The 16,540-nt window shown below is 37.8% G+C and overlaps 1 protein-coding gene across 1 annotated transcript in view; it reads left to right on the forward strand.

Annotated features, from left to right (window-relative positions):
- The window catches only part of LOC117282744 (sodium channel protein Nach-like), a 28,961-nt gene extending 24,178 nt beyond the window's left edge, over positions 1-4,783 (forward strand). The window contains exons 11-12 of the mRNA XM_033753603.1: positions 1,935-1,972; positions 2,443-4,783. Of these exons, the coding sequence (XP_033609494.1) occupies positions 1,935-1,972; positions 2,443-2,724 (320 nt within the window). The 3' untranslated portion in view covers positions 2,725-4,783. The remainder of the gene's footprint in view (positions 1-1,934; positions 1,973-2,442) is intronic.
- The last annotated feature ends 11,757 nt before the right edge of the window (positions 4,784-16,540 follow it).

The following is a 16,540-nucleotide window of genomic DNA, read 5'->3' on the forward strand; positions in this document are numbered from 1 at the left end:
TGAGTGGTGAGGTGCATCACTGGTTCAAGAAAAGGAATACCAGGAAATAAACCTGTGACAAGAGATGATGATAATAATAATAATAATTTGATTAACACAGATCTAAGTTGTCACTGAGAATGGAGAAATATAAAGTATAAATATTTAGAAAGAATAATAATAATAATTCAATTCAAGTCTTGTTTGTATACGTGAAAACTTAACAGCACAGAGGCCAATTATATAGTTAGTACGAGTACGTAGAAGGACACAAAAATAATTAACAAACAAAATAATAAATAAGACAGTTTATATAATAATAAATTAAACACTACGCCATAAAGACGTATGGGGTCTTGGACGTACAGCTCCACCAATCTTAACTTCGGCAATATCTGGAGCTAAGTGCTCAACTTCACGTCTCTGCAGCTTTAATCCCAGGGAACAACACCAGTCTCTCTTGTATAGGAGGCCGGTTGGGTCCCAGAGCCGATCTGGACGTTATGCACAAGAGGAAATCTCTCGAACTCTGACTCCTGGTACGCCCAGCCCACAGCTTAGTCACTATATCGACTGAACTACAGAAATGGAAAAGAATAGATAAGGGAAGTTAACAGTACGAAAGATAATGTACCTGTATTTCCAGTGGTTATGGTATTATGTGGTGAGAAAGGATTATATGCGTACAGTCACACCTAGAAGGCAACAACAATAACAGTAACTTAATTAATTCTTACTTATTTGTATGCTACGAGTAACTCAACATCCAAATAACAATAATAATAAAATATATAGCATGTTGTAAAACACGATTGAGGAGAACGTTCCTGACTCCGAACACGACAACGTCCCTGCATACATTAGCAGCTGCTGCACATCTAGCAGAGGGACAATTTTTACATGAGGAGCAGACATTGAACAATGCAAAGTCTCTGAAATACCGAGCAAGAACTCGGAGACCAAGATTTTCCAAAACGGAAGGAAAGAATTTAGAACCAAGCTAAACTTGATTAATCGAGGCGATGCGTCCGCATAAGTAGAGTGTGCACTTTTAACTCCTCCGGCAAAAGAGGATAACAATAACAAACTTGAGGAAAGAAACGATTAAAACAGAGGGCCGCAAACCTCTGCTGGATGCCTTCCAGCTTGTTGGTGTCAGTTGACGTAATTAAATGCCAGACTACGGACGCGTATTCAAGCTTATATCTAACTAATGCAGTGTATAATCTGAGCATACAGTCTAGAGATGAGAAATTGAAAGTAATGCTACGAACTAGACTCAATAGCTTAATAAAATGAGAGAAAATATAAAGAAAGCAGTCTTCTGGAATTTGGCACCGTGTATATGTGGTGTTAACCGACGTTTCGGAGGAACGTATCACCTCCATCTTCAGGGTAGAAGAAAAAATAAGAACTCTGCAAGCGAAGAGACCGTGAGAACCGGTAAAAGCAGACTGTGTAACACAGTCGCAGATTTCTTATTTGTTCTTCTACCCTGAAGATGGAGGCGATACGTTCCTCCGAAACGTCGGTTAACACCACATATACACGGTGCCAAATTCCAGAAGACTGCTTTCTTTATATTTTCTCTCATTTTATTAAGCTATTGAGTCTAGTTCGTAGCATTACTTTCAATTTCTCATCTCTAGACTGTATGCTNGTAAATACTCCGACATCTTTTATAGAGTCGGTCTGATTTGTAGAGGATTCACAGAGTTTATAATCGTAGATCAGTACATTAGCCTTCCTGGAGAAGGATATAACTTTAGTTTTACTGATTTTGAGTTTCATACAGTTAGTAATGCACCGATGTTGTATAGAGTTAATGTCAGACCGAAGTAGATTGCGGTCCTGAGGAGATTAACTGCTCAGTACATTTTTACATCGTCATCAAAAAGTATATATTTAGAGTGGGCAACTGCATCTCATATGTCGTTAATAAACATATATCCCAGGAAAGATCCCTGAGGAATACCGGAGAGAACTTCAAAAGGTGAGGAAAGAACACCAGAAACTCGGACCTGAGATTGATTACAGTTATAACTCTATGAACATATGTATATGCATATACGTACTGCTCTATTTTATTGTTAATAATTTATTCCGATAAATTAGGAAAAACTTAATTTCCGCCAATTTAACGAAAACAAAATCATGTTGGAAGAACAGTAACAAATTTTATATTTGGTTTGGAACTAAAGGCAGCACGGGAAGAGTTAATTAAAATTACACGGCGTCACATTCCAGAAGATCGTAACCTACAAGAGTAAACTTTCATTTCCTTAATTTAAATTTCATTCCTTCCTTAAGACTTTATAGCTATTATGTGTTGTTATACTGAAAAGGACCGCGACCATCTTGGAGGCTACAAAGGATACTTCTGCTAGTACAAAATAAATGAATTTTAATTTTATAAAATAAAATTTCAGTATTTTACATTAAAACGAAACTAATTTAATTAAGTGTTGCCTGTTTCAATGTGTTTTGTTGCTTTCAGTTTCCTTTGGTGGAATCATGGGTTTATTTCTTGGAGTCAGCTTACTGAGTGGTATTGAAGTCATCTACTATGTTATCAGAATTTGCAGAGCAATATATATGCATACTGTAATTCAACGAGGAAGGAAACAAGAACCAGCGACAGTCAGATTTCTTGTTCCAAATAACAAAGTCTCGGGATTTAAAGCTCTTTCACTTTTGTCACCCATAGAACCGAATTATACCAATCGTCGCCTCGTGAACAATTAAAATGTGTCGAGCAAATTGTAAATACAGAGATATGTATTTTATAATGAAGAGTGCGGTCATGTGGTTTGTAACGCCGTGTAAGTTGGAGGAATCCCGAATTACACTGAGTTACGACCCAGAAGACCATAGCCACTTCTACGAGAACCTCAAATCGAACATACGGTATTTACAGTGGTTCATTTGAGATTGTATTTTCGATACGAAATGATACTACGCACTTATAAAACAAAGCAAAGATCTCTCACGTTGAATACGACCATCTGATTAATGGTTTATGATGTACGTGAAATGTTCATTTATGATCTGATATAAATCTGGCTTTGTAATCTGTCAATATGGCATACAATCAAAATGGCTGACTAATGTACGCTTAGGTACATCTCTAGCACGAAATTTCATCACAATTTCATACTCGGTATAATATACATGAAATAGTCCTTGTATCAGTTCGGGCACTGATACAGTTGAACAGGTTTGGTGTTCATATAAGAATTCCAAAAAGAATCTTAATAGCAGTGTCCCCAATTCCCACTTCTCGCACTAAAATAATGGCACTATCATTTCTAAGAAAAACAGTAACACTAACTACACTGATATAGGAGACAACAAGCAACAACACGAAGTACTGGTGTGATTTCTTGGTAATAAACAACAGCAATTCTTAACAGTTTTATCGTATGGCTTTAACGCTGTGTATCCCCCTGAAAGTCAACCGACTCGTTGGAGGAAAATGTCGCCTCCACCTTCAGTGTCAAAGAAGAAACCAAGCAATAAACCAGCACGAGCATATTCGACCTTGAAAATGGAGGCGAATTACGACCAGACACCGGCTATCATGGTTTCACGGTTTTCCTTAGCCGTCCTAAGCGGATACCATGAAATTACCTCGATTAGGCTATGAAGGCTTTCTACCAAATGTTTCCAGTTCATGAACCATCTATCACCCTACCATCTGATGCTACCTAGCTTTGTTATAGCCCAGCTACTGACAGCGTAAAAGAATAAACTTTATAAAAATACGAGCAAGTGTTGGGTCTATAAACCTTCTCCACCACATACAGCAAATTACTGTCCATGAAGCGTTCACCAGGCTTGAACCTTGCTATCGATTTAGCCAAATGGAAAAGTATCACGTGTAGCGTGATCCAAACTGGACATACAGACTCGGTTCCAGGCTCAGCTCTGAAACTCTGTAAAGAACTCGACTCAGCTATCGCAGGTAGTGGAAACACTTTCCCATCCCCTCACATTTCCCTCTAGAGTCGCCTATGACTACTACACAAAGTTTTCAACCACTCTTGTGAACTAAAGTGTTCCTTTAACTTTTAAAAATAAACAGTGGAATTTTCCGCAATACCGCCCTCGGAGTTACGTTCTTCTGCAATAACGCTCTTAGAGCTAAATTCATCCTCACCGTTTGTAATTATTTTTCCACCAGCCACACTGGCGGTACAAAACATAGGTGTCTCTCACCTCACCTGAGGACGGAAACAGACCCAGTCTCCGAAAACTTGTGTTCTATAGTGTTTAGGGAAGATGGGCAAAGTCCAGAAATCCAGTAATTCTGTGTAACTCAATGCCGTTTATTTCTCGTTACAGCGTAATTTGTCTGAGTTAAGATATTTTTTGTGCGGTCTTCCATTTTTAAATTTCTGATTCAGGTACATTGCAGTCGTATTGTCCACACGAACTATCACATTTCCATATGTTTTAACCTGTTAGTTTCAAGTATATTCTAAAGGTTTCCGACGACGGCATATGACACTCAGGATTACTGGGTTTTTGGACATGGCCCATCATGCGGTATTCTAAATAATACTATAGGACACAATGTTTCGGAAACTGGATACGTTTCCGTCCTTAATGTGAGGGGAGGGAGCCACCTACTGTGTTGGGTCCCTTATAAGGGGCAAGTTGAATCAACTGGAAGGAATTTCACAAGGCTACACCAGTTGGCAAGCACCATAGTGCTGGTAGTAACTACATGCAGGGCTGGAGGTGGGGCGGGATGGCATCCCGGTTCTTTTCTAAATGGCTTACAAGCATCCTGTTACTTCTTTGGCAGTAAATGCAATGTACAATACCTTTTTTGTTAAAAGGGGAAAACCATCCCGGTTCTATTTTCATTTCACCTCAAGCACTGACTACATGTCTGATATCCCTATACACAGTTGTGTCACAACTGGTTCTATCCTTCTTTTGCATTTCATTTGTTTCATTCTGGTCTGTCACACTAACAATATTACAAATGATAAAACAATTCTGTCCAGTGTGACTGATGAAGTTGTAAGAACTTTGGATTTTGTACAAAGTGTATATTACAAATATTGTATATTTATATATTTTAAAAATCAAAACACCCAATGTAATAGTTGTTTCTAAAAGTATTGATGTTCCCTCCGATGATGGTCTACAGGGACCGAAACATGTTAGGGTGCAAGAAGTGAAGTAGTAAAAGCTTCAACAGTCACACTAGACGGAATTGTTTTATCATTTGTAATTCTTTTTGCACACTTTAATTTCTGGTATTCTCATAGTTCTGGATTTAAAACTGTGCTGTAAATCATAACATCGACTGCTTACAGCATTTCCCATCTTGATTCATTCACTGGCTTAATATTTCCCTGTTGTCAAAGCAACTGGTTATTAAAAAAAATCTGGCCTCATCAAAAACATGACCATCAACATTAAAATTCTTTCTAGGTTGGGCAAGTTTCTCATAACCCTCAGGCACTTGGTTTTATCTGCATTCAATTCCAGACCAGCTCTTAATGCTTCACCCTTCAGTTGCGCTACTGCTTCTTCGATCGCTATCACATACAGTATAATATAAGTATCACATCGCCTGCATACACAGTGTGTCCTGGTTCTGCTAGGACTGTGTTCATTAAAAATACAAGACGTGAATTATTTCCAAAATTTCACTCTTCTTATTCAAAGTAGTCTCCTTCTGAATCAATACATAGCTAGAATCAAGTGAAAAGTTCTCGAAAACAGTCACTGTACTACTGTTGTAGAATCGCATTTAAAACTGCGGTAGATTCCCTTTGGATGTCCTGGATGGTGTCTGACGGTCTCCTTTCATCGCCAACTTAACTTTTGGGAACGACCAGAAATCTGCTGGAGCCAAGTCTGGCGAATACGGAGGATGATCAAGGACTGTGATCCCTTTTCCGGTCAAAAAATCGTAGTGCGCGATCTTCGATTTGTGGGGTGGGGCAGTGTCGTGGAGGCGCGACTAGGAACCTTGCTCTCAATATTCAGGTCGAATTCAAAGAATTCTCACCCACAAACGATTAAGGACTCCGAGATAATAATCAGAATTCATTTTTTGACCTTCTGGCAGAAATTCCTTGTGAATGATTCCTTTGGAATCAAAGAAAACGGTTAGAAGTGTCTTTACTCGACTCTTCTGCATGTACACTTTCTTTGGTTCCGGCTTCATTGGGCTCAGCCACTCTGCACTCTGCCGCTTTGTCTTTGCAGTGTTCCACTCTGGCATGTTTTTCATCCGTCGACAGCACGTGCGGTAGGAACTGCGCACAGACCTTCCGTTTGCCCAAATCCTCGGTCAAAATTTGATCCACAGTACTTTTTGGTATTCCCAAAAGCTCCTCGATAAGTCTTGCAGAAACACATCTGTCTGATGCAAGGAATTCGGTCACCTTTTTTCATATTTTCTTCTGTGTCACTTGTTCTCAGCTTTGATGCGCGTGGAGTGTCTTCAATGTCCTCCCTGGCGTCACAAAATATAGCATACCATTGAAAAATGTTCGAGCGACTCAAACAATCACTACCGTACACACCTTTCATCATTTCGTACGCTTCTCCGGCTGTTTTGCAAAACTTCAAACAAAATTTGATGTTAGCTCTCTGTTCAACTGCCATTTTCCGACAAGCGTCAGAACAATACTGTTACATTCAAGGTCAAAACACATGATGCAGCGATGCTTGTGCTTTGAAATTATAGACAGCCACAGTTGAAACTTCAAGAATCTTCACGCCACAACTCGCCAACAGATGGCATTGCAGGGCAAAATTTAAAAAATTAGTCCTAACAGACCCTGGACACACCGTGTATGCTAATTACTGTCTTGTTTTATTGAAAATTGTACCATTAGGGCTGGTTTGAATATTCCACAGTGTTATAAATACAAACGTAGTAAAAACTTGTATGTCACATTGGATGGAGTAGTTTGTACAATATTTATAATTGTTAGTGTCAGACCAGAATGAAACAACTCAAATTTATTCCATAGTACTTTCTCAAAAAGAAAAGAATTGTAGAAAAAGCATTCCCTTGCCTCCTAAGTCCCATTTTCACATAAATATTTCTTGATAGTTTTCACCTTATAGTTAAAGAACATAAGGGTAATTTCTCACCAGGTGAACCAGTTTCTTGGGGACCCCAAATTCCCTTAAAGTTTAAATACCTATTCTCCAGCTACCATATCCTCAGCATGCTAAACATCAATTAACAATAAAAGTCAACACCAAACTCGACCACCTTCCATTACCAATCTCAATGCAAACAGCTGACTAGTAGTTGTACATTCTCTTCTAAGACCACACTGGTAGTCCCTTACGACCTCTTCTGCATACAGAGGCCTATTCATTGGCTACTGCTGTTCTTGTACATTGTGCCACCAGCCTCTCCATTGGCCATGGTTTGCATGTCCTTGTATTTCCTGTCTTATCCATTAGAATGCAGCAGGAACCATTAAAATGTACAGTGTAAACCATCTGTTCGCATCTTGCTTTGGATCTACAATCGATATTGCTCAATTTTTATTTACAGTAATCCTGAACCTACCAAATAGTCTGTTCTGCAGTGCATAAAGTGTACAATGCAGTTTTTCTGGAGTGTGGATGATGGTCATGATTGTCAAGTATTAAATCAAACAGATGGATCTTCATGTGAAAACTATGTTGTGGTGTCACATGATGTGAGGAAACAATAATAAACTTTCAACTTCTTTATTAAAACCATCACAACACAACTATATAGTTGTGTAATGTAGTTGTGTTGTGATGGTTTTAATAAAAAAAGTTGTATATTATAACACATCAGGATGCAAGAAATGAAAAAAATAATAAATTTCAGCTATAGCAAAATTAATTTGCATGGGTCACACTCATAATGTAGACCGTGCAGATATAAATTCAGCAAGTATCCTTTCAAATCTCACCAAAAATTGCCATAGAAATTTTCACATAAAATAAAAATAAAGAAGTACAGATTTTTCTAATCACATCTAAAACCCTTATGAAAATTATATCCCAATAAATAAAAAGTTATTCTTTGAATCACCCCCAAAACTTTAATGCAAATTATAATATCTATAAAAAATAACAATAACAAATAAATAACTACAAATCCAGTGATGCTCTCTAACAGGTATGTAGAATTTCATGCTCAGAATAAATAATGAGCAGGAAATGTTATCCATACCAATTATTCTGTTTCCAGAATATATTATAACAATTAAAACATGTTCAGTCACAATCTCTCATACAAGTTCCATTATAAAGTGGGTAATTTGAAACATGGATCATATTTCTGTCCGTCATGCCTCCTTGCAATGCCAATGTTATAATGTTTTAGCTAATTTCAAGAATCTTCAAGATGTACAGGTGTGCTGTTCATGAAGAAACTTCATGCTGTGTTCATGATTTTGTACACATGTACAAACTGTTCTGGTATCTGAAATGCAAATTGATACACATTACATATACATACATCCTAACACAAAGAATCTTACAGCAAAAATATATGGTTTGCATGGGCAACATGCTGAGTTGTTTACACATTCTTAACAAATATAGCATCAGGCCGGCAAATAAACATACATCTATACAATCCATACAAAATAACATCTGTATGGAACATCTTAATGCAATTAAAACTTACAAGCAGGGTGAATTTATGGTCTTGCAATCTAGATATGATTACAGATATGGAACTCTCATTTACTTATTTACATCGTGTAATTCATAGGTATATTCAATGTTTCTTATTCATAATCTGGTTGCCATTAGAACATCTGGCAGCTCTACAAGCAGACTCTTTTTGCCTTACATCATAATATGTACGTCATCTAATAAAATATGTTTAAAATAATCCTTAATTTTTTCATCTTTTGTGTTTTATATTAAGCTCCCAGGAAAATTGTATTCTACTTATTTATGGCCATCAGTGCAATTATATCTTGGTTAGCCAATATTTTATTTAAAATTAATTATATGTGTGACCTATTTGGTCACGTTCGGGTATGACAATGGCAGAAACGTTAATTAGTGAAAACAACAACAAAAAGACTCAATAAATTCAGTGAATAATATTTTTGCCATTTCAGCATCTTAGAAGTTTCAAATAGGTTGAAACATGCAGCAGAGTTTAAGTAAAATATTAAAGGTAAAGCTAAAGCTATTCCCGTAACAGGCCATGGAGACCCATAGGTTTGTAAGGCATCAAGACGCCCACATTTTCTGGACATTCTGCTCACAGATGGTCGTGAGGCTCTCAGCTATACGCACTGTCCACCCTTTACACCCAGGAAAATTCTTTGTACTCATTTCTGCTAGAGGCGGAGTTAAACCCAGGGCCACATTGTGGCTGAAAGGATTAGGCCAATTGAAAAATCCAATAACCTTATCAGGAATCAAACCCAGAACCTTCTGGCTTGTAGCATAGTGCCTCAACCAACTATGCTAGTGCATGCCCCAAATAATATATTAGATACCCAAAATGCAGATGTGAAGATCATAAAAAAGTAAAATACAATTGTACTGATGGCATGTTTAAAATGACTGCTTTATCTTCTGACAAAAAATTAAGATGAAGAATTCTATCACCTGGACCACTTAGTCCACTGAAAGCCAATCAACATTTCAGAGGAACATATCACCTCCAACTTAGGGTTCAAGAGTAAGCCAAGCAAGAATAAGAATGAAGCAGGCAGCAAGCATAACAAGAATGTTTCGTGCTGGTTTCTATTTTGACCTACTTTTAACCCTGAAGACAAAGGTGACATATTCCTCAGAAAGTCTGTTGACAGCACTATATCCAGAAGACAGAACTCTTCATAACCACTACTGTGAGAACCTCAAATCCTAAAGATATTTCATTATTTTCATTTTTGTTAATGTAACTGCTGATAATGATATAAGTCTCAAAGATGAATTTGTTTTATCTTATTCAATAAATTCTATTTCTGAGCAATTAAAATATACAAAACTGTTGCTGTTTCATTTCTGTTATGTTGTAAACATTTCAGTTTTCTCAAGTGCATATGGTTTGCCCATGACACACACAAAACAGAAAGTGCAATTCTGTGTATATTATTTATCCTTTTGCTTCTTGTGTATCTTCTGTACTCCACATCATTTCAACGAGCATGACCTTCCACGTAACAGACAATGGGCAACATTGGTAGTTGCGTTTCTTGTAAATTTTAACTGTTCAAGGAAAGGAGCAGCTGATTCACAGACACAAGGACTCAAAGTCTACACTCAGTCCTGCTGTAAAGAAGCACAGATTTTTTAGCATTACTTTCCAAATATAAAAACTGATTTCAGTAATTAATATTTATGGTTAAAAACTTAGGAACCACATGGACAAGTGCATACCAACACTCATATGTATCTTCTCATATAAAAAACAATACAGTAATGGCAAAAACTATTTTAATGTTGTAACTGGAATGAGGATCACATGGCCCCCCACCCCCATCTCAGAGATTCTCTTCTTCAAATTTTGACTTACTATCTGTTATTGTCATTGAAATAAAACATAATTTCTTTCCAAAATTTAATTCTTACTATTATCCGGTGGGCTTGAGCTATGACCATTTAACTTTTTTTATAGCATAAATAATAAATATATTTACTTTGTAAACTTGAGCTGTTAGCAAAACAAGCAATGACAAAAAATATTATATGCAAAAAATATGTATACTTAAGCTATTTCTCAATGCAGTCACCATACTTAAGCTACTTTGCAACACAGAAATCGCCAGAATTGAGGTATTTGTCATATCATGGAATAAGCTTTTGTATGCCTATGTCAAAGAAGCCTGCTGCCTGTGAGTTCAGCAATGTTTTGACACCTTCCATCAACTCCTCATTGCTGTTGAAGTGCTCTGATTGCAACCAGTTCTTCCAGTAGGTAAACAGGTGGGAGTCACTTGGAGCAAGATCATGGTTCTAAGGAGGGTTGTCAAACAGCTCCCAGTTGAAATGCTCCAGCAGTGCTCAAGCACAAGCAGCTATATATAGACTGACATTGTCATGGAGGAGCACTCTCTGCCTTTCGTTCTGAATGGCAGTATGCAAATTTTTAGCATCTGCAATACACTTCTGACATTACTGGGGTCCCTTGTTGCATGAATTCCATCAGCACGCCTTTCCTGTCCCAGAAAACAGTTACCATAAGCTGTCTGTTAGACGTTGGTTTAAACTCTTTTGGTTTGTTTCATTAATGTGTGTGGATCCACTGCTTTGACTACTATTTGTTTTCAATAGTCACAAATGAAACCCAGGTTCTGTCACCTGTTACTCACACAATTTAACTGAGAAATTTATCACCATCTCTGTGGTACTGATCCAAGAAAGTCAAAGATGAAGCATTTCTCTGCATTTTGTGCACACCTGTGAGAGCTTTTGGAATCTATCTTGTGCAAAACTTGAGATAGCTGAGCCTAACTGTGACAATCTAATACAGAACAGTATGTACATTTTGTAGAAATTCACATGAAAGTTTTTAAATTGTGAAGCACAGTCTTTCACAAATTATTTGGCCAACACCATGAACAAGATCTTCCCTCACCATAGATGGCCGACCACTTTGCTCGACATCATGAACATCTGTTCGCCCATCTTTGAACATTCTATACCACTGTCTTACAGTTTATTCACTCAATACATTTTGTCTGTAAACCTCCATGCATAATTCACGATGGATTTCCACAGCAATCACTTTTAGCATGAATTTCACAACTTGAGGGATTATCAATTACAGGACACATCATAACTCACTCTGAAAAGACAAGAACAAGCACTAGGTGATCAGTTATATGATGGTTTAGAAGGCAATGCGTCATGTGATGCTATTGCACATGAGCGAGCTCTTCCCCATTCCTACACTAGTTGCCTAAAATAAATGGATGTTACTTTCCAAAGCGCCCTCATATAATCACTAAATTCTTCAGAACATGAAGCACCACTGAACTGCTCCAAAAGAGTGTGTTTATTTTCATTGCCAAATGGTCTGGTCTGACTAGCAGTGCAGTGCCAGACCACTTAACAAAAAAGCCTTTTCTATATTCAACAGATGCTCTAACGTTCTGCTTGCAGTCCATTGTATGCATTGTGTAGCGCACATAGGAGAGCATTCTCATCTTCAGACTGCACTTTCATGTATGAATCCCCAGACTTCACTGTAGAGCAAATGATTTATCTGTAAACATATGGCAGCTTCTGAAAATGATGAGACATGTGCCACACCAAGAAGTGATCACAAGTACTTAAGTAGTGAGAAGTTTTTCGAAATAGTACCCTTCATCTGCTAGTATCCATTCACTTCATATTTCTAGAAGTCGCCACATACAACCCCAAACAACACAGTCCCTGAAGGAAGCTGAACGTTTGCTGCATCCTTCATGTGAAAGACCATCTTGCCTTCATAAGAACTGCACAGGGTGCCACCAAGAGAGAATGGTGGGTTTACACACACTTTAGTACTATGATTGGCAGTTGTTGATGCACATGGAGCAACTGATGTGCTGGGGCACTGTTATGCAGAAGTATGCAGACTTTGACTACTCAACTACATATATCATTTCGTAAGCTTCAGGCAAACTGTGCCCTGTAGACAAATGACCATCTCTTTGTTCCTCATCTTGTTGAACCATGTGGCGTGACCATAAAGTTTGTGAACTCACCACCGTGTGCTTGCTAATGGCAACAGTGGACAGAAACTTCAGTGTGGTTTCACAACATGGGCATATCAGTGTTTCACAGCTGTGCTAGTGTTGATCTATGTCATCTCTTTCTGAGTGGTGTCTATTATTGTCTGAGTGTGTTTTGGTGTGTCATCGCGAGAATGTCAGAGCTTCCTGTTAAACTTTACAAGAGTGGAAACAAAATCAGAGAGGTATTAGTGTAAGTTTACAGGGATAATGCTAAACAGCAGTTTACAAATGGGTGACATTCTTTCTGACTGCTTATATCATTAATTAATTCAAACAACAGATACAGACAACAGTACCTTCCTCAGCAAAAGCTGGAAATAGTTTCGAATAGTGGATTATAAACGTCATACATGCGTCAATCATGAGTAGTCTGCTTTTACTGATTTCATACATGTGGTCTTTTCCTAACATACTTAGGCGTTTTCCTTCTTTCTGTTTTTATGAAGTTCACTGAATCGTTTATACTACCATATGTGTCTCCTGTGCTCAGTATATGGTTCAAATATCCTGTGCATACACCAGTGATGGAAAGAGATTTTAACATTTAAAACTTTTAAAGGTGTTAAAAAGCAAGTTGCATGTGAGATGAAAAATAGCTAAGAGGAATCAACCAATTCAGTTTTCTACATCTGCCACATAACAGAGAAAGAAAAGGAGCAGAACTGTTCAGTACATAAGCTATTTATAGACCTCAAAACCTGGGTTTCTGTTTAGAGAGCAGTATTGTATAACATTAATGTGAGCAGAACAGACAGGTTAAGTAGAATTTGATACAATGGTAGGGTTTTATGCTAGAATTTAACTTTTCTGGGTTGTGACAACAGTGTTTGTTGGTTCTGCAAACAATACATTTCATGAAAATATATCTGCTGGAGTAGGTACCTCCTTAAATATATATGTATGTATGTATGTAAAAAAAAAGTAAAGCTATCCCTGTAACTGGGAACAGAGATTCATGTAGGGAATTGTTCAGGGAACTGGAAATTTTACCCCTTCATTCTCAGTATACATTTTCTCTTGCAATGTTCATGGTTAATAATAAAGATCAATTTAAGTTAAATTCCGAGTTATATAATAGGAATACAAGATATAATAATAAATTCCATTATCCTACATGTAAGTTGACTGTATTTCAGAAAGGAGTGTACAGTCAACTCTCGATTATCCGGGGGCGGATTAACCGGTTTGCGGCTTAACCGGGGCTTTTTTTTTTAAGTTTATATGTTGTTTAATATTCATTCACTTTTGTTTCACATGGTGAGTTTAACACTATTTTCGCACTAGTGTGAACCGAGCTCTGCATTATTTCGTCCCGTTATGCGAACACAATGTTCTAGGGTGGGGGTGAAAGAATGCAAGAATTTTTGGAAAGTTTCAAGGACAAATACACCGCCCCAGGTTATTTAACGGTACCATCTCAGTGTGAGAGTGCATTGTGAAAGTAAGTATCAGTTTCTTAATATAGATCTTCAAGTGCGTTAGCAAAATGTCGGGGTTTAAAAGGAAGCGTGTTGTGTTAAGTATTCAACAGAAACTTGAAATTATCAATCAGCTGGAAAAAGGAGCTGTAGTTAAACAATTAGCAATGCAATACGGTATTGGAGAACAAACTGTTCGTGATTTGAAAAAACAAAAGAATGAGTTAATTTCCTTTGCTTCGTCTTCTAATTCAAGCGGAATGAAGAAGAGAAAAACCATGAAGAAATCAACATACGATGATCTCGACAAAGCGATGCTGACCTGGTTTAATCAACTAAGGGCACAGGGAACAACAATAACAGGACCAGTTTGTGCTAAACAAGCTAAATATTTTTTCGAAGCACTTGAACTAGAAGGGAGTTTTGACGCTTCTTCCGGTTGGCTAACACGTTTCAAGCAGCGTCATGGAATACGAGAAATCAGTATTCAAGGTGAGAAATTGTCAGGGGACTTGTCAGCATCAGATCAATTTTGCACCAATTTTGATAGTTTTGTGAAAAGTGAAAATCTGCTGCCAGAACAAATCTATAATGCCGATGAAACGGGTCTTTATTGGAAATGCTTGCCAACCAGAACATTGGCATTTCAAAATGAAAGACAGGCTCCAGGTCACAAATCCAGTAAGGAGAGATTGACAGTCTTGTGCTGTTCTAATGCATCAGGAACACACAAACTAATACCAGTAGTTATCGGCAAAGCGAAAAGACCACGCTCTTTTAAAGGAACAGTAGCTTCAAGTCTGCCTATCCATTATTTTAACCAGAAAGTAGCTTGGATGAATAGAGCGATATTTAAAGAATGGTTTGATTTTAAATTCGTGCCTCAAGTTCGTGACCATCTAAAATCCCAAGGCCTACCTGAGAAAGCTGTGCTCCTCATTGACAATGCGCCCTCACATCCTAACGAAAGTCTCCTGAGGTCAGATGATGGAAATATTTTTGTGAAATATTTTCCCGCTAATGTTACCGCACTTATCCAACCAATGGATCAAGGAGTTATCTCAAGTATGAAGAGAATCTACAGATCAAATTTGCTACAAAAGTACATCGATGAAGGCAATGATCTGACGTGTTTCTGGAAGTCCTTTTCAGTATTAGATGCCATATACGAGATTTCAACAGCGTGGGATACAGTAAAGCCATCTGTATTGAAAAATTCATGGAAGAAACTGATGCCTTTCATCACTAATGAAGATGACGAAATCCATGGATTCACTGGATTCAGTGAAAATGAGATAGCCATAAAATTGACAAAAGTGGCTAACCAAGTTCATGGTGGTGAAGAAGTCAACGAGGAAAATATAAGAGAGTGGTTTAACTGTGACTCGTGTGAACCGGGCTTCGAAATGTTAAGCAGTGACGAAATCGTAACTTCAATGGGGGTGCAGCCAGAAGAGCGGGAAGAAAGTGAGAATGAGGAAGAGGTGGACAGTGTTGCCAGTAAGAAAGTATCACATGGTGCTGCGCTTAATCATTTGGAATCCTTACTAGACTATCTTGAGAGTGAAGAGGACAGTTTATTAAGTGACAAGCTAATATTACGTAGGCTTCGTACGGATATCCGTAAAAAGGAAAATGCCGCGAAAAAGCAAAAGACAGTATTAAATTATTTTAAGTGTTAAGTGTGACCGTAAAAAGTGCTGGATGTTGTTGAACAGTGATTGAAATAACTAATTCATACTGAGTGTAATGTAAAGAAAGTATTAAATAGGCCATGAGATGACATAGAAATGAGGATGAATAAATTTAAATACAGGTAGGTCTATAGTATTATGAAGGTATTAAAAGGTAAAAGGTAAAGTTGTTCCTCTGCTCAACGAATTAAGCCCTACGCCATTAAGGCGTGTGGGGGAGTGGATGTATAGATCCAAATTTTCTTGACCTCGGCACTAGTTGGAGGTGAGTGGTCAGCTTCACGCCCCGGCCGCTTTACCCCCGGGGAAAGAGCCCCCGGTACCCATTGGATAGGAGGTTGGATGGACCCCAGAGCCGGTCTGGACGATTTGGAGAAGTTAAAATTCTTGACCCTACCGGGACTCGAACTCCGACCCTTCACAGTCGTCCAGCCCGTATAATAAAATTTGGCTTAACCGGGTTTTCGATTAACCGTGACTTCCATCCCCACCATTAGCCCGGATAATCGAGAGTTGACTGTATTACCATGGTATTAAGGTTTTTAATTGGCTTCCTTCTAATACTCGTATAAGGAACCTGGCTCAAAATGTTAAACGTTTTAAAATTGTTTTAAGAAGATTTTTGTTGATGAACTTGTTTTATTCCTTGGAAGAATATTCTGATTGTAAATTTGACTCCAATAATTAACTGTGATCTATTATGGTATTGAATAATGTAATGCACCTTATATTG

This window comes from Cryptotermes secundus, unplaced genomic scaffold, assembly GCF_002891405.2.
Source record: "Cryptotermes secundus unplaced genomic scaffold, Csec_1.0 scaffold979, whole genome shotgun sequence".
Lineage (NCBI taxonomy): Eukaryota > Metazoa > Arthropoda > Insecta > Blattodea > Kalotermitidae > Cryptotermes > Cryptotermes secundus.